Here is a 26,050-nt window from a genome sequence, read left to right on the forward strand (position 1 = left end):
TTAGCATTGGTTATAAAGCAGGGGTTTGCCTAGTCATTGTAAAATATATTTCGCAGATATCCCTGATCTCAAAACACAGGCTTAGGTTATGTTAAAAGGTTCACCCACAGGATTGATAATGAATGCCGTATTGCTGGTGGATCCACCATAGTCACAAGAACAATGGTCGTGAACCCCCTGCTAGCTCCCAGAACTGCTGATATGATGCTGCTCCATTCATCTCCACCAGTTTCTACTGCTTTTCTTGCAGTGGTGATGTGCGATAAACCTACATGACCGTGGAGGCCAATGATTGGCTGCAGCCAATGAATGAACAGCACGTCACCACTATGTGAAAAGACCAGTTGGAAACACCAGAGCAGTGGTGGGAAATTTTTCTGGTTACTGATGGTTCCTTTGTTATATTTTGGCATTTCTTACAGTCGGCTTACTTTTTTTTCTGATCTTGGGAAAACCCTTCTAAAGACTTATACCTGCCAAGTAGATGACAAAAAGACACTATTTTGCTATCCATGGACACCTATATAATGTATGTAGATTAACACATTCAGCGCATAATCCGCACCCTCACAATAGAGGTCTATGTAGACCGCTAGCTTAAAAGAAGCGAGCTGCCCTTTCTTCGTGGCTGATTCAGCCGTGGCGTCCGCCTCGCGGCAGGACGCTCTGGATTACGCCCATTCATTTGGGCCTACTCCGGAGCGGGAAGCAGAGACAGTCGTGGCAGGCACATTTTGGCCCTATTCTGATGCGGCTTCCCGCGTCAGAATCAGGACCAACATCTGCCATTCTGTGCCCCGTGTGAACGGGGCCTTATATTTCTAGTATTAGTCTAAAGTTTATTATTTACTATACATGTATATAATCAGAGGTGAATGAATCTAAGGAACCAGGTAGAAATTGTTATTGGGTTGTATTATTTTGTAGTCTATGGACATATGGTAGAAAAATGGCTCCTGGACGCTATAAATTGATCTAAATTATTACAGTTACATGATGGTGAATGGTACATTTAAGCAAAATAAGAGCTAAAAAACAAAAATGCCAAAATGCAATGAAATAAACATAATCTCTGAATTTCTAGCATGCCATCTGTGCAGATTTTGCCTTTCCTTAACTTATTGATGCATGATGAATGCATGTAATTTAAAGTGTTCTTTAGGCAGTGGCGAGGATCCCAGAAGGTTGTTGGCAAAGCATTCCATAATAATAACCACCATCACATTCCGAAAAGCAGCAGCCCTGGGCCTTTTTCCAAGAATCCAACGCAAACATGCCATAAAGTTGTATTAATTACGCATGTGTGTGGACCTGCTTAACTGAACCCAGAGAGGACTCCCAAAATAGAATTTAACAATAGGAAACGTGCATAACCTATTTCTGTTTGCACTTCTCTTTTCAGAGGTGGATTTCCATATCTATATTTTCCATTGCCAGCTAGTGACAGTGAAGGAATACGTGTGCAAGGTACAGTGAGCAGACACATACCTTGTCAAAAATGTGGAAGGAAAGAATGAAAATATCATTTACTAGTTTACATTTTCTTATTAGAAAATGGAAATATTTCCATTTTAAATTTTTTTTTTTTTCCATTTTTCCTTTTGTTTTTCATCATACTTAAACCACACCAAAGGTATTAAGTAACTCACCACTACAACATAAAGGTCCATATTAATAAAAACATTGAGGGGATAACTTCCTGCCCAAAATTATTACAACTGGCTGAGTAACATGTGGCCGGCCATATACTATGTCCAATATTCTAAGACTCCATTTAAACAAAGAATATGCTTTAATTTAGGGAAGAAACTCACAATCCAAGGAGAAAAAGTGGAAAAAAAAAAAAAAGGGGTTGCAAAGTAACCATGGTGTTGTCTCTATGAAGAAGGCTGTCTTCCATTTCTTGGAGGAATTAAAATGGTCAGAAACCAAGTCCTGATGACATCCAACATATTGTCTCACCGCCAGGGGTGAACCTGGGCTCTCTGCCGCCTGAAGCGGCGTCAAAAAGCCGCCCCCCGGAGGAGGGGCGGAGCTGAGGGGGGGGGGGGTCGCAAGAAAGGGGTGGGGCTGAATGGAAGGGGGTGGGGTCGATCGGAAAGGGGGCGTGGTCGAGCGGAGCAAGCGGCATTCGCAGGCAGAGAGCAGGCAGAGAGAGGACCTGCTCTCTGCCTGAGTGTGAGGGGCGGCCACTGGAGCAGCGCTGTGTCCAGCAGGGCCGCCCCAATACACCGCTTGCTTACCGTGTGGGACAGCTTGTCCTGGACTGGCTTAGGTCAGCAAAAATGCTGCCCTCCCGAGGCACCTTGTATTGTATACCAGCAATACAGCCTAGAAATAGATATTTATTTAACCTCAAAAAAACTGCATTACCATTACAATAAGCCTTTAGAAATATTAGCCAGTGAGTATGAGAATGGAAACTACACCCTAGACCTCAAGAGCAGCGGTAACAGTTGATACTCATCTTAAAGAGATGTCGCCTACTTGGTCTGTACATTATGGCTTCTGGTTATCTGATCTCGCTTCATACGCATCTTCTCAGACATTTGTATAATGCTAGGACATGTCTTATCTAACTTTTTTAATTGTCAGCCTCATTAAGGTCCCAGTACAAGACCGTCAGTACAAGAAAAGTTAGAATTAAACGATTTGTGTGTGTCTCTCTCTAGATAGATAGATAGATAGATAGATAGATAGAATCTATATCTATTTCAGAAGAACCTTTCCCCAACCCAGCCAAGTCCAACTTTTTGCATTATTTATAGACCCCACTCCACTGATTTTGTCATGCTTGGAATTTTTTCTCCTCCACCATTCCTGAGCAATAGATGCTTTTGTTTTTGATGATACCTGGTTTTGGTTTACCTGATATGGTATTTAGACTCTGTACTGTCAGGCAGGAGCAAGTGGTGTGATTCTGAGCTCTGACACTGTCCACATCTGAATGGACACTGGAGCTCCAGGGCTGCCATCTTACCAGATGACTTGTGAGGTCTGTGATATTCACACTAACTTGCGGGGTGGTTTGTGGTCTGTGGTTGATCTGTTATTCAGTGTCTGGCTATGGGTAAAAGGGACAGCACAGAGATTTTGTCAGAACCTTGAACTGTATTGGGGCTCTGTGGTCCATATAATTGTCCAAAATAGAGCATGTGCTATTAAAAGAAATAGCTCTGCATACAGTTTGTGATTGGACCTCGTGTCCACAAAATGCAGATGTGAATAAGGCCTAAAGACTGTATTATTACAACTGTGAGCAGCGGCACAACATAAAATCTTGCCAGTGCCCATATTATATTCTCTCTTTTTTTCTGCTATATTGTTTTAAAAAATTGCTGACCAAGAAACTGTGAGCTGGAAGTGTTGAGATAAAAAAGCAAAATCTGTCTTTGTAAACCTAGATAAGTCCATTTCAGAGAATGTGAGTGGTCGGCTTCATGAGAGAGACCTGAATGTGCTGGAGTTTTATCTGGGTATCTCTTTATCCAGTAACTAGAGATAATAAACTCCTGTTTAAAAAGAGAGAAAATGACAGAAACCTCACATCTCTGTATCTGTCTTACCAAGTCAAGTTTTCCTACTTTCCTACTGACGTAAGTGGTTGTTATCTCTGATGACTTCTCCTCTTAATGCATGACTGCTTGACCATATGCAGTATAGAGAATAATTACTAAGTAAGTGTGATATGGATTTCTTTTACACATCTAAGCTGACTAATGACCCATAAACCACCGAGTGAAACAAGAGGCCAACAAGGTAATTATATGTACATAAAACATACATGTAGTGCATTGCCCTAGACCGGATGACAAAGCAGAAAAGCGAATGTTGTCTCAGAGTGCTACTCCTTCCTTAGTGCGGGGTTAAAAATTCCAATTCTTCCTTTCTTAGTTTTTGCTTTATGGGAGAATAACCTACCCAGCAGGATGTGCAACAACGTTGTCAGCTAAACCTCCCATACTAAAGTAGGGGTACGCAGCTTCACAATGTAGGAGTCTGGAAAAAGAAATAAAATACCACCCGTGGGTGCTTTAATATGGCCAAACTGGCTTTCATTCTACTTTCCCAGATATGGATATAGACAAAAATGTCTGAATAGATTCTTCACAATGTGGCAAATAATCTTTTTTTTTTTTTTTTTTTTTTTTTTTTTAATTTTGGGTTTAAAAGACTCTCTAATGTTAGAAAAGCAAATAGCTAAAATAAAGTGTTTACAGAAAGCAAGCGAAGACTGTGTACTGTATCTATAGTGTGTTTTTCCCTCCGTACCGGTATAGTTTATTGCTCAGCTCGCTCCCCTTCTTGGCGGCTGTCATGGTAACAAGCGTGAGCATGTTGCTAAAAATGCCTGGGTCAATAGTTACGGGCTGGGTAGGTTACTGTGGTGCTATGTTAGAGGCCTCTATAGAGCTGACCATGATCTCTTTGACAGTTTACAGATTTATTACAAAGCATAGAAATGTCATTTCCACAAGCTGCTTATCCCACGGTGTTTAATGCTTCAAGTAGCCAATTGTTTTGTTTTTGTAGTGATTTTTTTTTTCTTTTTCTGACACTTTATTCCGGTCTAAGAGCTCTTGTCAGTGAAATGCAACCACAGTTGCATTTTAAGGTCAGCTCTGTTGCAATGCTTTTCTTCTGGATTGTTTTATGTGCCAGTTATTAGGTGATCTGCTAAAAAGTGTTACTCATATTTGTGCAGCTTTAGGTCTTTCACCACCTTCAGCAACTCATGCACTGGTCATCCTTTAAATAGGTGAACCTTTACTAACTGCAGAACAGTTGGAATTTTTTCTTTAGCCCCTGCCATTCCCAAGCAATCAGTGCAGTTAGTTTTGGTGCCAGGTTTGCTAACTAGACTCTCTAATGTTATGTCAGGCAGGAGCAGCACCACCCACTTGATATTAGAGGGAGTAGTTAGCATATCAGGCACCAAAACTAACTGCACTGATTGCTCAGGAGTGGTGAGGGCTAAAGAAAAAAATTCCAGCTATACCAAAATCAGTGGATGAGGCAGCTATTAAAGGATGCAAAGATCTTGAGTTGGTGTTGGTGCAGAGAGGTCCTTCTCAAGACTATTAGAACCTACCAGGACTGCCCTCTATGAAAACAAACACGCATGCTCATATGAGCCATGCCTGCAAGTTTACAACAATAGAGGCAGGGGATGTTAAAGAAGATAAAGTAATTAGTGTTTAAATCCAGCTTTTCCAATGCATCTCCTTCCTGATGGTAAATAGGGACAAATTAATGGGGCTACTACAAAGATGGACATCTTTAAAAATACCAATGTCACTGCCATTTCATAAAACTTCTGACTTATCACTTGGGTCCAGAGGCTTTTGCCGTCACCATTTGTCAGAACAAAGGAGCATTAGCATTGTGCTGTGCGCTTCTGTCCTCTTTCTTCAGAGATTCATGTATGGAGTCTAGTTAATAACATACTAAGTACAACGTATATGTACCCCTTCATGTCTTGGCATCTGGAAACCCTCCGATCACAGTACTAATTCAACTCTGACACCCAGATACCCTGCAATTCTATTGGATTTAACTAAAATCATAGAAAACTCTACAGTGCTGAAAATCCAATTCAGCAAATGCAAGAAGGGTCGGATAATATAAGGTGGGGTAAAATCGGCCTCAATGTAGCATTAGTGAGTTTTTGTTGTTTTTTTTTTTGTAGAACATCTGAGCTCATGAGTATGTAAGGCGTGGAGTTGACCCCTCCAGGCATGTTCAAGGCTGTTGCTGTTCTTTTATTTTATGAGCCGTAATGTGTTTTTCTGTTATGTTTGAGCTTTGTTGAACACATTTTTCTGAGTTCATCGTAAGTCTTGCTTCGGAATACAAGCATTTTGTTTTATTATATAGTAAAAATAATTGTGCTTCTCCCGGTGAGGTTACGTGGATTAAGATGCAATGCTGTGCGAGAAAACTTAGGTACGGCAAAGTGATGGCATAATATAAGAGGTTGTCCTTTCCACCACCAAGGCAGGGTGTATTACTTTGATGTTGTGAGTGCCTCTGCCGAATCGGGTTGTCAGAGTTGGCGCAACAGTAAAGGACCATGAGGTGCTGTGGGCTGGCATGTGATGCGGATGTAAATGCTTTACATGGGCCATAGCCAAATGGAATGAGTTCTAGAGGTGGGTAAAGGAAGAAGCCTCCCACAAACAGTCAAAGCTGTATGGGAGGCCTAGAGCTAAAGGACACCCCTTTGAGGTCTTACATCTGTACTGGCGCACTTCAGTAAAGGCCGTGTTACTGTTTCCCATCTGACCTGTGACTATGCCATTATTCTCGACTCCCATCTCTCTCTGCCTTTTTGGCTTTGGTATGTGCTCCCTTTATTGTCTTGCAAGTACATATAGATGCCCTCCTCCTCTTTGCTAGCTGATGATTATTAAAGATGGCAGCAGAGGACAGCCTGGAAGGAGCGTGGACACGTCTATAAATTATTGTCCGCCACCTGTTACAATAATGCAATAGGTAGCTGCAATTAAAACAAACAAACGAATGGGCTGATCTGTGATACCAAGCACAGCCGCTATACAAATGTATGGTGCTGTGCTTGGTTTTATATGAAGAGGCCACAGTTCTTGCCAAAATGCTAGGGTCTATTTAAACAACTGATCAGCGGGCGCCCCATTTATCTCAATTGAAGACTGGAAAAACTGTTTTTTTTTTTTTTGTTTTTTTTTTAAGGGAAAAGGGGATTGTTTGAGCCAAAGCAAAAAGTAGTTTGAAAATGAATGGGAAACTTAAAGGAACTGCGTACAATTTCCTCCCTTGTGATAAATCCACTGCTGGCTTTGGCTCAAGTAAACGTGTACGCCTACGGCAGAGGTCCAACGTGGCATAAACACCCAGGAAAAAAAATACCTGGAAAAATATCCATGGAAAAAAAAAATGTTTTGAAAATTGCAGTATGTCAATTATACATAGGGAAACTGCCAGCGTTTGCATAGGTATAATTGAAGCAGAAAGTCTGTGATTTAATACATGAAATCCATGGCCAAATGTCTCACTCGCTCCTCTTTCCCTTTTTCTTCTCTGTAGTCTTCTGAATCTTCAGGGTAAACCGATCTTGTAGTGAATTTGACATTGTAGCTTATAATATGAAATAGAAGCATGCTCTTCAGTTACAAAAACTCTTACAATTACTCTTTAAGGCAGAGGCCCCACATTGCGGTAACGCAGCTTTTTTAGATGAAGATTTTGTTGCAGTTTTTCGAGCCAAAGCCAGGAGTGCATTGAGCAGAAGGTAGAAGTGTAAGAACTTTCTATATATTTCCCATTCCTTATGTAGCTTTGGCTTTGGTTCAAAAAACTGCAACATAATCTGTAGCAAAAAAAACCTTTGTTTCCGCAACGTGGGGTCTTAGCCTAAAGTGTATCTCCCATTTTGTTTTTTGCTATTGCCAGGGAGGAGAGGATGAACATTTTTGTAGTATACTTTACTAATGTATCAAACTTCCCTTTTCATTCCGGCTGCAAAGCTCCCATTAATGGTGCCAGGGGGACTGCTGTACTCAATGCAGGATAAAGCCATTTGAAGTCACCATCCCCATTTGTAAATACACAATACAAATGTGTATGGAATTTATCTAGCAACAACTCAGAGTTTTTAAGGTTAATGTTGCAGCCTGTTTTATGATAAAAAAGGAAGTTAGTTAGGTTAATAAAGTTTCTAAAAAGGAAAAAAAAGTCAACAATTGCAAAAAAAAAAAGAAAAAAAAAGTGTGTGTGTGTGGGGGGGAGTTACACTGCCAATCTAGCCTTAGGGTGCATGCACACTGAGTAACGCCGGGCGTGTATGAGAGCCGTACACGCCGGCGTTACAGCAGGGCTGCCGAACACTTCCCATTCACTTCAATGGGAGCGCTCGTAACAGCGGCGTTTACGAGCGCTCCCATTGAAGTGAATGGGAAGTGTTCGGCAGCCCTGCTGTAACGCCGGCGTGTACGGCTCTCATACACGCCCGGCGTTACGTAGTGTGCATGCACCCTTAAAGTGTATTCTATACACTGTGTGAACGCAGTCCACAACCCCACATTCTAGCTCAATAACTCATTAATACCTGATACAAACATTAGCTACTTTCCCAGAGTACAAGATTTTTATTTCATCAAGTCTAAGAACAAACAGAGAATCTTGATATTCCAATTGCTGGATTATTGAGAGTCTTGTGCCAGGCTTTGAAGAGGCAGAGGTGGAAAATGAATTGTGCGGCAAAAGATTATATACTTTTGTTTATAAAGTGAATGAAATAGGTAGGATAGAAATTCGCTGTTCTGAATAGATTGACGTAAGAGATGCAGATTAAGTGCCACTTAAAACAATGATTTAGAGTTATAATTATGAGAGCCAGAAATATATAATTTTGCAAACAACAATTCTAACGTGAAACCTTTTCTTCTATTTCTGCTCACCTTGGAACACCTTCTTTATAGTAAGTGCTCATTAACGGCACAAATATTTAGCTTTATTTTTCTTTGAAATGATTAGAACAATGGCAATATGGTCAACAAGAGAACAGGAAAAAAATTAAAAAATTACATTTGTTCAGTCTTATTCTCTGGAATATAGTAATAGGTCCTGCGCAGAAAGCATCAAAACACTGCTCTTAACTGATCTTGTTTTTAGAGTATCTTTCATCTTTAGTGCCGCGAGAGTATTATGTACTGCTGTTAATAGATTATTGGTCACATTAATACTATAAAGAGAACCTTTCACCACCTCAACTAACTACAACTAGTTGCCTCTTTTAGTAGAAGCCTCCACTGATTCTGTCAAAGTTGGAAAGTCTCTCTCCCCCACCATTCCTGAGCAATCAATGTGGCTTGTTTTAACACCCAATATTCTATATCCTATATAAATTATACCTTCAGGAGGGTTGTCCTTAGCTGGAGCAGACATCATGAGACTGCCCACCTGATAGAGAGCTATTGGATGCTGAAATTAACCACACTGATTGCTCAGGAACAGTGGGAGCTAGAATACATTTTTATTTACTTCCTGTTGGACCAAAAGTGTTGACTTCTCATTTATTGTCACTTGACCACTGTCGCCAGTCTTTGGTCTCAATGGTCACCTGTAGTGCTGAGCGAATAGTATTTGAATCCTAGATTTGAATACCTCCGCTCCCATAGGAATGCATGGGAGCGGCCGATCGCAAAGGGGTTAAGCGCTGGCCGTCCGGCTTCAATACATTCCTATTCGCTCAACACTATTCACATGCTGTTCATACGTGTGATTTACTGGTGGCAGCAGACATTTTACATTAACTGCAAAGTGGCTGGGATTCCGGAAATTCTGCGATTTGAAAAACGTACAGGTATAATGGAATCTGAGTCCAGAGAGGAAAACTCTGTGGACTTTCTGTGAAAAGCTCTGCAGGAAAAACCACAGTGCATGTCTGCACAGTGCTTTTTGGCTGTGGCTTGCTACATAGGGCCTTAGCCTTAAAGGAATTTTCCAGGTGGAAAATATTGATTACTAGAGATGAGCGAGTACTGTTCGGATCAGCCGATCCGAACAGCACGCTCGCATAGAAATGAATGGATGTAGCCGGCACGTGGGGGGGTTAAGCGGCCGGCCCCCGTCAAAGCGGAAGTACCAGGTGCATCGTTATATACTTATCGACAAAATAAATCTGAGTCAGTCGTTTTAGTAAGGCTGCATGATCACGACTGTGCAGCCTGTCGTCCACAGAACCATTCACTTCATCTAGTGAGCCCTGGCCACAAAACAGACAGGTATAGCACCTGTCCTGAGAGCTCATCAATGCATTCACGGATCCCTGATAATACACAGGCTTATATATGGGACCATAGAAAACGAATCGGTCTGTGTGCTAGCTAACACACAGACAAAGCACATGGTCATGTACATAGTTCCTAATACAGAGAACAGCTTAGAAGTATCGGGGACACTTTTACCCAGATTGCTATGCAGGATTGCCTCGCAGTTTTGTCAACAGTTTTCACCAAAATATGGAGTAGACAAATGGCAAGCTAGACCTGTTGTACAAGTTTTCTACTAGGTTATGTTGGGACAAATCTTGAAAGGGCCTTTCTTTGTCTGAATGTGCACAGTCTGGAGGCATGCATGCTTCTAAAGCTTTATGTAGAGAAGAAGGCAAGCCTGCAGTCACCTGAGCATACAGTAGTCTCAATGGCCGCTCACTATAAACCTATTTGATTACAGTCAAGGATCTACCCAAGAGTGGTAGATCAAGAATAGAACACAGGTGTCAAAGTTGTGCTTTGGAAGACCTATTGGGTTTTATTTAAGGTTAAATAAGTTAAAGTCCAAGCTCAGTGATCAATAACTTGTGACATGTAATTGATAGACCATTCCTTCTACCTATGATTGCAGTAACCTCCCTGAGTAATTTCACCTGCTGCCCCAATGTACGTCATCTTGTCTGCAGTTGTCAATCTGATGACTTCACTATCAGTCTCGCTGACCAGAGTTTAGGGTCTGAGCAGACCTCATTGATCTTAGACAATAATTCATAGCCTGGGAGATAACGGGGCACAGAGGTTTCACCATGAAGTCAAAAGTAGTTATGGGAGATGACGCCAGTTCTCGCCTTTAGGTTGATAGAATGTGTTCTTAAGCTGTAGCCTCCCTGTGAATGAAGCACCAGTGCACTTGCATGAGCAGTACTCCATTTACTTCTATGAGTCTGCTAAAATTTGCAGTTGTGGAAGCCCCATAAAAGTTAATGGAACAGCGGTCATGGAATCGCACTGGCACTTCATTCACGGGGAGGGTGCAGGGATCAGACCCCAGTGATCTGACATATTTTCTCTATATTGTAGATAGGGGATGAGAGTCTTTAATGACAACCCCTTTAAAGAGGACCTTTCATGTGCTCGGGCACATGCAGTTTTATATACTGCTAGAAAGCTGACAGTGCACAGAATTCAGCACACTGTCGGCTTACCGTTATGTGCCCCGGTGGAAGAGCTATCGGTGCCATTACTGATATTTCTTCACTGTCAGAAGGGTGTTCCTGACAGTCTAGCCAGACGGTGAGGATGACCAACCCTCTCCTCCTGACAGTACTCATTCATAGACAAGTACTGGGGGGCCTTCTTCACAGCTTGGCATCAATGCTTGGCAATAAGGAACGCCCCTTCTGACAGTACCAGGCTGTTAGAGTACCGTCAGGAGGGGCGTTCCTCACAACCCAGCTAGACTGTCAGAAACTACCTTCTGACAGTGGGCAGAGATCAGTAATGGCACATATATCTCTTCCCCCGGGGAACATAATGGGAAAGCAGACAGTGGAATTCAGCGCACTGTCATCTTTATATCGGTATATAAAACCGCATGTGCCCGAGGAAATGAAAGGTCTTCTTTAAGTGAAAATGGTGGTAACCTGCATCAGTCTAGGTGGGAGTTGTTAGATTTGGACTTATTAGGCTTTCAATCAGTCTTCGGATATATTTATTTTTTATATATACAGAAGACCTGTTACTTATTTTGACACATACTTAATTTGTAGTACATAACTATTCTGGAGCATCTTAGAACTCTGTATTGTGTTATTCCTCTGTTATTTCTCATATATGAATTAACCCTTGACCTTGTCCATCTGCTCTTCAGTGCTGTCAGTGTGACATGCATTGTACCCATTTAAATATCTGGTTTCCCTGTATCTAGGAGTCCAGTAGGCGGTTTTATATAGTGATTGACGGCTGTCTCTCGCTGCACAGGGTGGTACAGGGAATACGGTCAGTCACTTCATAGGACTGTAAGCCTAGCCAGAGTAGACATGTGAATAATATACAAATGTATTGTCCCATAAAACTACATATCAGTCTGTTCAGCTCATCCTGCTTTATAATATGATGCTGCAGACCAGACACCATGTTTAACGTGACAGGTTTCATTTAAACAAATACCATTATTTTTTAAGTGTATTACAAGACTAAAGCTATCCTTGTATGAAGGGGGTTGTTCTAGAGCAGGGGTCCTCAAACTGCGGCCCGAGGGCCACATGCGGCCCGCCAAGCACTTCTCTCTTGCCCCGCCGACAACGCTGGCAGGCGTGTATTTATAATGAAGCTCCTGGGGAGCTCGGGCCAGGCCATGGAGCGCACTTCACTTTACCTATTGGAGGGCACCACTCCTGATGTCTGTGCAACCTGCTCTGCCTCCAGCCCACTGTTTGAAAAGTTTGAGGACCCCTGTTCTAGAGGGTAATGCCATAAATTAAAACTAGAAATCACTGACAGATCTGTGCTTTGAACAGTGACCTGGGCTGTGCTTTGGCCTTGATCTGGCCCAGGGCTGTATTTCTGTCACTCGGCAGATGTTGCCTTTGGTTGATATCTCAAAAATAGGACCTCATTCACACTTGTACATTACAATGTAATGTAAAGACACTAAACGCAGGTTATTTTGTCTTAAAGCGAACTTATTACATTGAAAATGCAGGCTTATCTGCAGACAGCTTGGTATAGAGAAGGAATAGCAGAGCTTTGTAGCAAAATATATTGTATAACTTATATTAATTTATATTTCTGCTTTTTATGCAGTGGGTAGTCCTACCAAGTAATTGACAGCCTTCCCTGTATAGGTGTACATATAGAGATGGTTGTCAATCACTAACTAGGACCACCCACTCAATCCCTAGACATCCCATTACACATCAATCTGCTCAGCACCTCCTGCTCTGTAACATGCTTTATTCAGGGCACCCAAGACCCCCGGTCTTTTCATCTGTGGGGGCAGCTGAACCACTTCCAATCTTATTCCTATCCCGGGGACTAGATTGTATTATCTAGAATATACCTTTAAACACTAGATCCACACTAGCATTCGGCTTTCCATTCTTCTGGTCTTCTTGGAGACCCAAAAATGGAACGCTAAACCACTTTAAAAACTATTTACCCATGGACCATAGACTATAATGGGGTCCGGCAGGGAGAAAAGTCCTGCAGTTACAATCAACCAACCAAAAAGGCAAAAAGAAGCTTCTATCTTCTTTGTAACATTACAGTGATTGGAGACAGAAGTAAAAGGAGGGGGTTGCTTCATCTGCATCAGTCACTGGGGTAGATTTTCAGTCTGTTGTTCTCATCCTATTACGATGGTGGTGTAAACGTTTTATTATACTTTTAATTTTTGGACATGCTTGGAGAACAATCTCAGTCTAGTTACTTTAGATACTTGTAGGTTTCATTTATTGATTGTTCGAAAGGGTTACACTCTGGTACACTGATGGTGTGAGAGCCTCCTGAACATGCATACACAGCTCTATACACTGATGGGGTATGGCAGCAGCCTCTTGTACACACATACACAGCTCTATACACTGATGGGGTATGGCAGCAGCCTCTTGTACACACATACACAGCTAGGCTACACTGATGGGGTATGTCAGCAGCCTTCTGTACACACATACACTGTTCTGTTAACACTGATGGAGTATGTCATCCTCTTGTACATACATAAATACACATACAGAGATCTAGTACACTGATGCGAGTTTAATAGCAGCCTCTTGTACATACATACACAAGATCACTAAACTAATGGAATATGGAAGCGGCCTCCTGAATATGCATATACACATACTCAGCTAGGCTACACTGATGGAGTATGACACCCTCTTGTACGTACATAAATACACACATACAGAGTTCTAGTACACTGATGGGAGTGTAATAGCAGCCTCCTGAACATGCATACACAGCTCCACTACACTGATGGGAGTATGGCAGCAGCCTCCTGAACATGCATACATAGCTAGGCTACACTGATGGAGTATGGCAGCAGCCTCTTGTACACATATACACAGCTCCACTACACTGATGGAGTATGGCGGCAGCCTCTTGTACACATATACACAGCTCCACTACACTGATGGAGTATGGCGGCAGCCTCTTGTACACATATACACAGCTCCACTACACTGATGGGACTATGGCGGCAGCCTCTTGTATACACATACACAGCTAGGCTACACTGATGGAGTATGGCAGCAGCCTCTTGTACACACATACACAGCTAGGCTACACTGATGGAGTATGGCAGCAGCCTCTTGTACACACATACACAGCTCTATACACTGATGGAGTATGGCAGCAGCCTCTTGTATACACATACACAGCTCTATACACTGATGGAGTATGGCAGCAGCCTCTTGTATACACATACACAGCTAGGCTACACTGATGGAGTATGGCAGCAGCCTCTTGTATACACATACACAGCTAGGCTACACTGATGGAGTATGGCAGCAGCCTCTTGTACACACATACACAGCTAGGCTACACTGTGGAGTATGGCGGCAGCCTCTTGTACACACATACACAGCTATGCTACACTGATGGAGTATGGCGGCAGCCTCTTGTACACACATACACAGCTAGGCTACACTGATGGAGTATGGCGGCAGCCTCTTGTACACACATACACAGCTCTATACACTGATGGAGTATGGCGGCAGCCTCTTGTACACACATACACAGCTCTATACACTGATGGAGTATGGCAGCAGCCTCTTGTACACACATACACAGCTCGGCTACACTGATGGAGTATGGCGGCAGCCTCTTGTACACACATACACAGCTCCACTACACTGATGGAGTATGGCAGCAGCCTCTGGTACACACATACACAGCTCCGCTACACTGATGGAGTATGGCAGCAGCCTCTTGTACATGCATACACAGCTCTGCTACACTGATGGAGTATGGCGGCAGCCTCTTGTACACGCATACACAGCTCCACTACACTGATGGAGTATGGCGGCAGCCTCTTGTACACATATACACAGCTCCACTACACTGATGGAGTATGGCGGCAGCCTCTTGTACACGCATACACAGCTCTGCTACACTGATGGAGTATGGCGGCAGCCTCTTGTACACACATACACAGCTCTGCTACACTGATGGAGTATGGCGGCAGCCTCTTGTACACACATACACAGCTCTGCTACACTGATGGAGTATGGCGGCAGCCTCTTGTACACACATACACAGCTCCACTACACTGATGGAGTATGGCAGCAGCCTCTTGTACACACATACACAGCTACACTGATGGAGTATGGCGGCAGCCTCTTGTACACACATACACAGCTAGGCTACACTGATGGAGTATGGCGGCAGCCTCTTGTACACACATACACAGCTCTGCTACACTGATGGAGTATGGCAGCAGCCTCTTGTACACACATACACAGCTCCGCTACACTGATGGAGTATGGCGGCAGCCTCTTGTACACACATACACAGCTCTGCTACACTGATGGAGTATGGCGGCAGCCTCTTGTACACACATACACAGCTCTGCTACACTGATGGAGTATGGCGGCAGCCTCTTGTACACACATACACAGCTAGGCTACACTGATGGAGTATGGCGGCAGCCTCTTGTACACACATACACAGCTAGGCTACACTGATGGAGTATGGCGGCAGCCTCTTGTACATGCATACACAGCTCCGCTACACTGATGGAGTATGGCAGCAGCCTCTTGTACATGCATACACAGCTCCGCTACACTGATGGAGTATGGCAGCAGCCTCTTGTACATGCATACACAGCTCCGCTACACTGATGGAGTATGGCAGCAGCCTCTTGTACACACATACACAGCTAGGCTACACTGATGGAGTATGGCGGCAGCCTCTTGTACACACATACACAGCTAGGCTACACTGATGGAGTATGGCGGCAGCCTCTTGTACATGCATACACAGCTCCGCTACACTGATGGAGTATGGCAGCAGCCTCTTGTACATGCATACACAGCTCCGCTACACTGATGGAGTATGGCAGCAGCCTCTTGTACACACATACACAGCTAGGCTACACTGATGGAGTATGGCGGCAGCCTCTTGTACACGCATACACAGCTCCACTACACTGCTGGAGTATGGCGGCAGCCTCTTGTACACACATACACAGCTAGGCTACACTGCTGGAGTATGGCGGCAGCCTCTTGTACACACATACACAGCTAGGCTACACTGATGGAGTATGGCGGCAGCCTCTTGTACACACATACACAGCTCTGCTACACTGATGGAGTATGGCGGCAGCCTCTTGTACACACATACACAGCTCTGCTACACTGATGGAGTATGGCAGCAGCCTCTTGTACACACATACACAGCTAGGCTACACTGATGGAGTATGGCGGCAGCCTCTTGTACACACATACACAGCTAGGCTACACTGATGGAGTATGGCGGCAGCCTCTTGTACATGCATACACAGCTCCGCTACACTGATGGAGTATGGCAGCAGCCTCTTGTACATGCATACACAGCTCCGCTACACTGATGGAGTATGGCAGCAGCCTCTTGTACACACATACACAGCTAGGCTACACTGATGGAGTATGGCGGCAGCCTCTTGTACACGCATACACAGCTCCACTACACTGCTGGAGTATGGCGGCAGCCTCTTGTACACACATACACAGCTAGGCTACACTGCTGGAGTATGGCGGCAGCCTCTTGTACACACATACACAGCTAGGCTACACTGATGGAGTATGGCAGCAGCCTCTGGGTGTCACACGCAGGTCTGCTGGGTCAGAGGTGAGGTCCAGGCTTCCAGGTCTTGTGACATAACACCTGCACCTCACATGACAGCCCTGCTCTACGTTAGCCGCCTCGTCTGTATAAACACGTCGCTGCCTATGGAATCCCTCGTGCCGTCAGTATGCAGAGAATCCCAGGGAAGCCTCCTGCCCCTGCTATATCCGCCGGGTGATGACGTTCATTCGGGGTCTCCCCTCCCCTGGCTGCTATTTCAGGGCCGCGTCCCTCCAGCCGCCCGGCTATTAATAGTGCGCCGGCTATTAATAGATCAAACAATGTGGCCTGCGTCATAGGAAACAACGTGCGTCACCAGATACATTCCAGCGACGTGCCGGAAAGGCCACGCCCCCTCTCGCCTTCTATGGAGAGCGGAGAAGAATCACCCATGTGCGTCATACTCCCCCTGTGTGACGGGCCACGCCCCCCCATGCGTCACAGAGGCTTTAATAAGGTGTAGAATGCAGGACTGGAGCACAGTGAGCAGTGCAGGGTCCGGGGAGACACAGACACAGTGCTGGAAGGGCTGGAGAGCAGCATCGCAGCCTGCGGACAGCCCGCACCGGGGACCTCCAGCTGACACGTCTGGTATGTCATGAGCTGTCACTATGTTATGTGTGCAAGGACCCGGGTCACCACTGCAGCAGCAGCCTTCCATGTGCATTGTGCTGCAGGCTATGGAGCTGTCACATCGGGCTGCACTTGTGCCGGGCTCAGTGTTGGGATCCTTGCATTGCTCTTGGACTTTGACAGCCGATGTTGGTGATATGAGGCGCTGCTTGTAGCAACAGGTGCACGATTATTCCTGCACCCTGTGCCCATAGTATCGGTGCTCCTGCACCAAGTGCTATATGAGATGCAGCTATTCATCATCCATCCCCACTAGTTTTCTAGACAAGGATCTTGTGCTATTCCTGTGCAAGCGAATTTGATACTTGTGATCTGAAGCTTATGTGCCTGTTGTGCACCTGCATATACTGTAGCCTCGCTCCTTGCAGATTTCTTGTATAGTATTATTATTTCACGCACTGATATGGATTTATTAGAGTTTTTGCTTTTTCTAAGTGTTTGACCCTATGGGTAGACAGGGTGAGATGCATTCTATAGAGGTCTGGCCTATCAGGGGCTCATCTTTTGCTATGCCTTTGTGTTCCTGTGCAAAGTGCTTTCTTGGCTCTATGCAGCCTCCTATCTCTTGCTCCTGGATGCATTTCCTCTCGGGAAAAGTCTAACCTATAAGGCTTCTAAAACCGTTTTATTGTGTTTGGATTACAATGGGGTTTGTCCGCTGCTAAATAAAATAAAGTAGCAGTTCTATGTACTTGTGGTGGGTAGTGCTGATTTTATTCTGTGCACTGTATGATTCATAAGACTATGGCTATGGTCTTCTGTAGACGAATATCAATAGTACCACCACAGCTTCGCTATAGTTAACTAGTGCTATGCAACTGCTGCAGAGCCTCTTGAGGTGTAAATCCAGCTGTCGGCGCTGCGCTTGATGACGTTCCATCCGTAGTTGTGTATGATGTAAAGAAGCAGAAAACTCATTAACAGCTCTCCTTCCCGAGGATCTATGCAGCAGCTGAGATGCCTTTGCTAAGTCCAGTCATCCTGGCAGATCCCTACATGGTCTATAAATATAGTGAGAATACTGACGGCTAGGCTATGACCTAATAGTTGGCTATTTTTTCCTAAGGTTTAAATTCACAAGTCTTATCTTTAATGTATGCTGGGAATTGTAGTACATCGGCCGCATGTCTAAAAGTTGTTGCTTCGACCACCATTCTTCCTTTCTTTTTTTTTCACCATTTGGAAATATTTATTATTATAATAATAGTAATAATATTTATATTGTTCTTCCTTAACTATAAGGAAAAAAAAAAAAGAAAAATCTAATTTAGTATTTCACAGCATTATCTGACCTCTCACTGCACTGGTCTCCTATGGCTTACTATACAGGTTTCTTAAGGTGGAGTATTAAGTCTTGTATATTTTTGCAAGTCTTCTGTGTTTTTTGTTTTTTTTATCATAGTCAGTGCATGTAATGGACATACATTTCAGACAGCAACCAGTGTCTGATAACCTGAGCCTTTCTGGCTTAAAGTCAATGACGTGCAGTGTTGACAAGTAAATTTATGACATTTTGTGCTCAAAAAAGAACTGACTGACTGCCTTGCAATGTCAAAGGAGGCATGTAAGACGAAGTTTGTAGCAGGAATTGATCTCATGTTAACTATCGCAATCTCACTGGTGAACCATTCCCATTTGTTCCATCGTTACTTCTAGATCTGATTCTAAGATGACCACTGTGCTGGTGGTTACCTCTTAAGAGAAAATCTTGGGAAGTGTTTGTCTTAGTCTAGCGCAATGACATTGGCTCTTTATAGTGCTGGTTTACAGCATTTAGGCTATATAAGTGATAGTATTAAGTTTGACACTTAAAGGAAATTCTCTCCAGCTGTGGTAACTGTCATACATATTTTATCTGTAGTATTTGTTAGTCTGAAGTCAACTGCGTTTCGATGTATTAATGATCTTTTTCCTGTTCTTTGTTCAGAAATGCCCTGTATTCAAGCACAGTATGGAAGTCTGTCTCAATGTGCAGGCCCCAGTGACAATTATGTTCCAGACATCTTAAACTCTGAGTTCAGTAAGTTCACCATGGACCTTGTTAACAGTGAAATTGCAGCTTCCACTTCATTGCCCAGTTTCAGCACCTTCATGGACGGTTACACTGGAGAATTTGATGCTTTTCTCTACCAGATACCTTCATCAACACCCCAGTCATCACTGAAGGTGGAGGAGTTTCAAGTGTTCGGCTGTTATCCAGGTTCTTTCACAAATCAGGTGGATGAAACCATGTCATCGAGTGGTTCAGATTATTATGGAAGCCCTTGTTCCATCCCATCTCCATCTACACCAGGTTTCCAGAATCCTCAAGTTCCTACATGGGAGAGCTCTTATGGAGCCTACTCTCCAACTCAGAATTATGACAGCATGAGGCCATGGACTGATCAACAGAAAAACAGCATTCCACAGTCTTCTTTTTTTTCTTTTGGGACACCATCTCACAGCCCAAACATGGCTCCCAATTCATTAAAGATGACCCAAGGTCCGCATAGACTTGAACAGCAGGTTGTGGATCCTGATGTGTTTGCACTAGCACAAAGCTCTTCTGCCGGATTTCCCACTATCCCTATTGGTCAGGGGCCTGTGGTACTGGATAGCTCGGTTATATTGGACAGTCCTTTATCTCCTTCGAAAGCACGGAGTCCCAGCTCAAACGAAGGGCGCTGTGCTGTCTGCGGAGATAATGCTTCATGTCAACATTACGGCGTACGAACCTGTGAAGGCTGTAAAGGTTTTTTCAAGGTAAGAAGTAAATACTCTCTGCATTTTTTGATTGTCATCAAACTACATTAAGACCTTGATTGCCTCACCTCTTGTTCTCCTCATTGCCCTGCAGACTTGGCAGGTGGTCTTGGCACATACATTTGGTTCTGAGCCATCCTGTCTTTGCGCTTCAGCTGATACGCGTTCCTAGGGATGAAGAAAAGGGGCTCGTCCCAAAACTGTCCTGTGGTGTTAAAAAGCAGCTGTCCTCCCCGTGTACAGTTTCTTGGCCCGCTTTTACAGCAGTTGATCATCTCTGCTGCTTTTGCCTAACGTCAACCGAAAGGATTGAGCTGGGGCAAACGGGATAAGAGGAGGAACCCAACACCAATTATACGGCGGCTAGGGGAGTAGAAGTTTCCATTAGGCAGCAGGTGTTGGAACGGTGTGAAGTAAACTGCAACCTTAACCCTCTATAACAGACATCTAGAATCTTGCAGTCTACTGTAACCATGCACAATAATTTTCGGAGCTTGGATGTATTCCAGTGTACTCTGATACCTGCAGAGAATTTGATGAGTGATGCACTGTTTCATGCTGAAAACAGTCTTTTAGGAGCCTACTTACCATAAAATGCATGCATAGAGGTGCTAAAAACCCTTCAAGTTGTTAAATGGGAATTATTTGCTGCTTTCTATATAGAGCGAGAAATACACCTGCCCATCTAGAACTAATAACCAGCCCATGCTTCTGTGTTTCCTAGAAATGTGCGTCTACCTGTGAGTCTGAAAAGTCCATTATATATGAGATTGACTAACAGACTTTCCAGTGTTGTGCCAGGAAGAGATCTAAAAGTCACTTGTTAATTGCTTTCTGCCAAGTGTAGTAAATCTCCACATTACTAGCTGTGTTTCCAACGTTGCTACAAGTGATTTCTGAATTTGGTCAAAGGCTAGTTTTTGGCACATGTCCCTTCCATTTGCAGTAATCAATCTCAATATTCTTAGCATGAGCAAAGTGTCTACAGTTTCAGCTGTCCCCCAAATAATTTGTTTTTGCATTTCTTGGTCTGCTTCCATCTGTGTTGTAGGCAAATCAGGTACTTAAAAGAGATGCTCGGCTAATTAAGATAGGTGAATCACTCCTTTTGCTTGGAGCCAAATGTCAACTTGATATTAGGAACAGTCCGACACTAGAGAAATGTTACAAAAATAAATAGGAACAGACGGGGCTTTGTGTTGGTCTGGCATCTTGCTTCCCCTGACAATTGTTCCCTTTTCTCCCCACAGAGGACTGTACAGAAAAATGCCAAGTACATCTGCTTGGCTAACAAGGACTGTCCCGTGGACAAAAGGCGCAGGAATCGCTGCCAGTTCTGTCGGTTTCAAAAATGCTTAGCAGTGGGAATGGTAAAAGAAGGTATGTACTTAATATACCTCCCAGAATGGCCCTAAGATATCTCCATTTTATATTTGGTAGGGAATGTGAGAACGTGTTTGTGTACCATGGAAGAGTTTGCAGTCTTACATATGGTCTGCGTGGTTTTGCAAAGCAAAAATATGGGAAGGGTATTCATTAAAATAGTGTGAAAATGCAGATAATGCATGACTGCATTTTTAATAGGAGTTATACATTTTCCTAAAAATCTAAATTTTAACCAGTTGTGCACCTATACGCAATAGAAATCTATCTAAATATTGTCTTTATATTTTCCTGCAGTACTAACCAGGAATATGATTCTTTCAGTTGTACGTACAGACAGCTTAAAGGGCAGGAGGGGTCGCCTTCCATCAAAACCAAAGCCAGTTTCAGACTCTTCTCCGGTCAGTCTCATCAACTCACTGGTGAGGGCGCACATCGACACCATCCCCAATTCTAGCAATCTGGATTACTCACAGGTAAGTCAAGTATAAGGTTTTTTAAAACTAGAAGACTCCATGTTGATTTGGGTAAAAAAAAAAAAGTAAGTCATGACCTTTAGTTTAACAGCTTATTTTTCTTTGTTCTTATTAGTACCAAGAGAACGTCCCCATTCTGCTGGAGAAGGAGAATCCTGTAGATGTGCAGCAGTTCTACGACCTCCTGTCTGGTTCTTTGGAAGTGATCCGCAAATGGGCTGAGAAAATCCAGGGCTTTGCAGAGCTTCCTAAAGAAGATCAGGATCTTCTTCTGGAGTCTTCTTTCCTGGAACTCTTCATCCTTCGACTTGCTTACAGGTAGAGCATGCTAGAAAACCTAATTCCTTTTGGGCTGTTAATCCAGTTCTGCACATTGGACAGAACTGGCAGTAATGCATGTGGTGAAAGGAAACTTTCTGCTACTTGATCTACGTAGAAGTGAGAATCTCTTAAAGGAAAACAATACGAGCAAACAGGAGACCAAAAAAGCTTTATATTTAGTAGCAATGATAGGATTTTATTATAATTTGTATTCACTGCGTTTATAAAAATATTTAAAATTCAAAAAGTAAAACAAAATTATTTTTTTTTAGACATAGTAGTGAATAAATATTATTATTTATTTATTTATTTCTATAGCACCATTAATTCCATGGTGCTTTACATTTGGGGGTTACACACAATACACAGAATATACAGGTAGATATAATACTAACAATGACCGACTGGCACAGGGGGTAGAAGACCCTGCCCGCGAGGGCTTACAGTCTATGAGGGAAGGGGGGATAAATAAATAGAAATTGAATATATTTTAAATAAGCACATTGGGAGAGATCATCTAGAATTAGTTATTAAGTTGGCTTACGTTTTCTTGTGAACTTCTATAACTTGATTTCTCAAGAAAACCTATTTAACTTGGTAGGTAATTTTCTGCTTAAATTTAAGAGGAAAATTCTAGGACCTCATGTTTAATCCTGACTTCATTCTCTATAAACAGCTCAAAGCCTGAGGAGGGGAAGCTAATCTTCTGCAATGGAGTGGTTCTTCATCGAATGCAGTGTGTCAGAGGGTTTGGCGAGTGGATTGACTCTATCATTGACTTTGCACACAGCCTCCAACGTATGAATATTGATGTCCCATCATTTTCCTGTCTCTCTGCCCTTGTTATCATCACAGGTAAGCCCCATCCATTATACTATATAGAGACTTTAGTTGCTCTATCTTCTTAGTCTCACATAAAGATGAAGATATAGAACAAAAGTACAATTCCACCATTAGTAATACACTTTAATGTCTCAAAGTACTAATCTAAGATAACACTCCATAAAATAGCAATGAGACGCAAAAGAATAGGATTCTGAGTTGGCCCACAAGCACAAGGTATAGGTCTTTATTTAGGCCCAGACTGGCTTTCTAACTGTGTTCTGTATATGTATATTAGGGTGCATCTTCTTTTCTAGCCCCGTTGCCAGGTAATTTATTGTGCCTTAGCTCTGTACTCTCTTACCAGCATCCGAACAATCCCCCCACCCCAGCTGGATATGGACAGACCTACTGATTCTCTCACCAGCCAGAAGTCACTTGTTGATATGATTGACTTCCATAGAAATCCAGGACTTATGGCTGCTGAGTGAATTGTCAGGTCCGTCTGCCAATCACGTTACCAGCCAAGGGGACTGTTCAGAGGCTGAATGAAGTGAGCAATGTGCCTGGTGAGCGAGTGCTTCATTCATTCACTTTACATTAGTATGCCCTATATACTGTACTACAGGGCTAAGATTTAATATGTTGGTATTTAGCCGGAGTGTAATAGTACAAAATGTCATTCATTTACTGAATATTCCTAATTGTTCTAATTTATATACAAGTCCATTGTTCACTTGAATGTACAATATGGGGGCTATTTTGTAGTGAGAACCTGTGGAAGACTCCAGAGAAATTGCATTGTAGGCAAACAAGGGAGTGAACGATTAGACCAATGCACATTGAAAGGGCATAGAGGGGATACCCCGCTTTCTTTCTTGGGGATATTCCTGCTTTCTTTCTTTCGAGCCTACCTCGATCTTGGACGTTAGTTCCCTCTCATCTAGGTGTGCCACTAATGTGAAGGGAAACAGAGATAAATCTGTAACACACACTTGGCATTTTCCAATACTAAGTAGTATTCTTCTGTTTGTATTGCAGACCGACATGGCCTGAAAGAACCCAAGAAAGTAGAAGAACTGCAAAGCAGGATTATCAATTGCCTTAAAGAGCATGTACCATCAAGCCTGAGTGAGCAGAACCGATCCAACTGTCTGTCCAAGTTACTGGGCAAACTTCCTGAGCTCCGCACTTTGTGTACGCAGGGCCTCCAGCGCATTTTTTACCTGAAGTTAGAGGATCTAGTACCACCTCCTCCTATCGTAGAGAAGATCTTCATGGACACACTGCCCTTCTAAACAAGCACTGCACTTTTTTTTTGTTCTTACACATTCAGAGAAAAGGAAACCCATGTGTGGACAGCGGAGAATCCTGTTACAAACTTGTGGAACCTTTTCTTTGATATTAGGTGCCTAACCCAGTATATCCTTTTGTCTTTGGGATTTTCTGGGTCTTATCTGAAGACTACATTTTTATTATTCTATAATATCCAGATGTGCCTTTGGCTATAAACAGACTTATTTTTTTGTTCTTTTTGTTTCACTTTTAAAGTATTTTTTAAATCCTTGAAGAGTTCTTCAGGCTTCTAAACTGCCTTTCCTCCAGCACTCCAGGACTCGACCAGTCCTTTGCAACAGACTTTAATACAAAATACAGGGAGGCAGGCGCCACCTCCCTCTCTGTTATCCCATCCGCCGTGAAACGGGCCGAAAGGGATGGACCCTATTTCAATTACAGCCAGTTTGTAAAGTCTTGTACATAAATGAAGAGTGAACTGTATATAGTATTAAAAACTATAAAGCTACCCCTTGTTATGGTCACTATGGTTTTCACAGTGTTCTGGGCTGTGTGTAAATATGTGTAATTTTTGAATAGAAACATTTATATTTGTGTATCCTACTGGATTTACAGTATGTGTTTTTTCTGATTAATATATATTTAATATATTGAATAAAAAATGCTGTAATAGTACCAGCCGTCACTTATTAGTTGCATTCTAAGTCAATTGATGCATCTTCAGTCCTTATGCATTTTTAATAGCTGAAAGTTAGAGATGAGCGAGTACTGTTCGGATCAGCCGATCCGAACACGCACGCATTGAAATGAATGGACATAGCCGGCACGCGGGGGGTTAAGCGGCCGGCGTCAAAGCGGAAGTACCAGGTGCTTCCATTCATTTCAATGCGTGCGTGCTGTTCGGATCGGCTGATCCAAACAGTACTCGCTTATCTCTATTGAAAGTTTGTTGAAGACTCCAAGTCGTGCCTATAAACCTGGTGCCAGTCAATGACTGAGTCCTTATATCTGGTGTTAGCCTCTTGCATCATTGACTGCATTAGGTACATATATATGTGTTGAAGTCTTGCTGTCCTAAAATGCATGTAATATTGAGAATTGTAATAAAATTCTACAATACATAAGACAGCGATCGGCAAACTACAGCTCTCCAGCGGTTGTGAAACTATAACTTCCAGCATTCCCTGACAGCTGAATGCTGAGAGTGGTTGTTTGACGACGGCGGAGCGCTGCAGGTAGTTACTGTGGCCCAGAAAGATTCCATAGTATTTCCCAGTGTTGTGGAATGGTAGAGCAAACCTCCCACTCTCTTCTCTTGTTCCAGAGACCGAATGGTCAGATATAAACTGTATATATGTTCCAAACTATACATAAAATTCTACAATCCCAATAACTATGCAATATAACTAAATATAAAACTTGGTAACTTGATTCCATAGTCCTGGTATTTCCCTAAAGTATAATTGAGAACTTTAGTTTCAGGAATCCTAGGTTGATGACTTTTATTTGGTTGCATGTATATAGAACCTTTAGGGTGCATTCACACAGAGAAAAATGGTGCTGAATTTGGGGTGGAATCCACCTCAGATTCAGCGCTGAAAAAAATCCTCCCATTGACCTCAATGGGTTCCTTTTTCTGCTGAAAAAGGAACACAGCGCAATAGACGCTGCTGTGAGGAAGGGCGTTCCCAACTGACAAACTCCCTTCTGACCGTGAAGAGCTACGGTTCTGGCACCAATAGCTCTTCACTGGGGGGCACAGAACGGGAAAGCCGATAGTGCACTGAATTCAAT

The 26,050-nt window shown here is 43.0% G+C and overlaps 1 protein-coding gene across 3 annotated transcripts in view; it reads left to right on the forward strand.

Annotated features, from left to right (window-relative positions):
- Window positions 1–24,931, forward strand: part of NR4A1 (nuclear receptor subfamily 4 group A member 1) — a 42,116-nt gene extending 17,185 nt beyond the window's left edge. The window contains exons 1-7 of one of the 3 annotated variants that reach the window (XM_075265501.1): window positions 17,033–17,174; window positions 19,144–19,958; window positions 21,209–21,338; window positions 21,639–21,817; window positions 21,933–22,135; window positions 22,815–22,993; window positions 24,002–24,931. In XM_075265501.1, coding sequence (XP_075121602.1) covers window positions 17,048–17,174; window positions 19,144–19,958; window positions 21,209–21,338; window positions 21,639–21,817; window positions 21,933–22,135; window positions 22,815–22,993; window positions 24,002–24,258 — 1,890 coding nt within the window. In that variant the 5' untranslated portion in view covers window positions 17,033–17,047 and the 3' untranslated portion in view covers window positions 24,259–24,931. Of the gene's footprint in view, window positions 1–17,032; window positions 17,175–19,143; window positions 19,959–21,208; window positions 21,339–21,638; window positions 21,818–21,932; window positions 22,136–22,814; window positions 22,994–24,001 lie in introns of those variants that run through there. The other 2 variants (XM_075265502.1, XM_075265503.1) reach the window with 2 other exon arrangements.
- Window positions 24,932–26,050: the final 1,119 nt, after the last annotated feature.

The sequence above is a fragment of the Leptodactylus fuscus genome, chromosome 2 (assembly GCF_031893055.1).
Source record: "Leptodactylus fuscus isolate aLepFus1 chromosome 2, aLepFus1.hap2, whole genome shotgun sequence".
NCBI lineage: Eukaryota > Metazoa > Chordata > Amphibia > Anura > Leptodactylidae > Leptodactylus > Leptodactylus fuscus.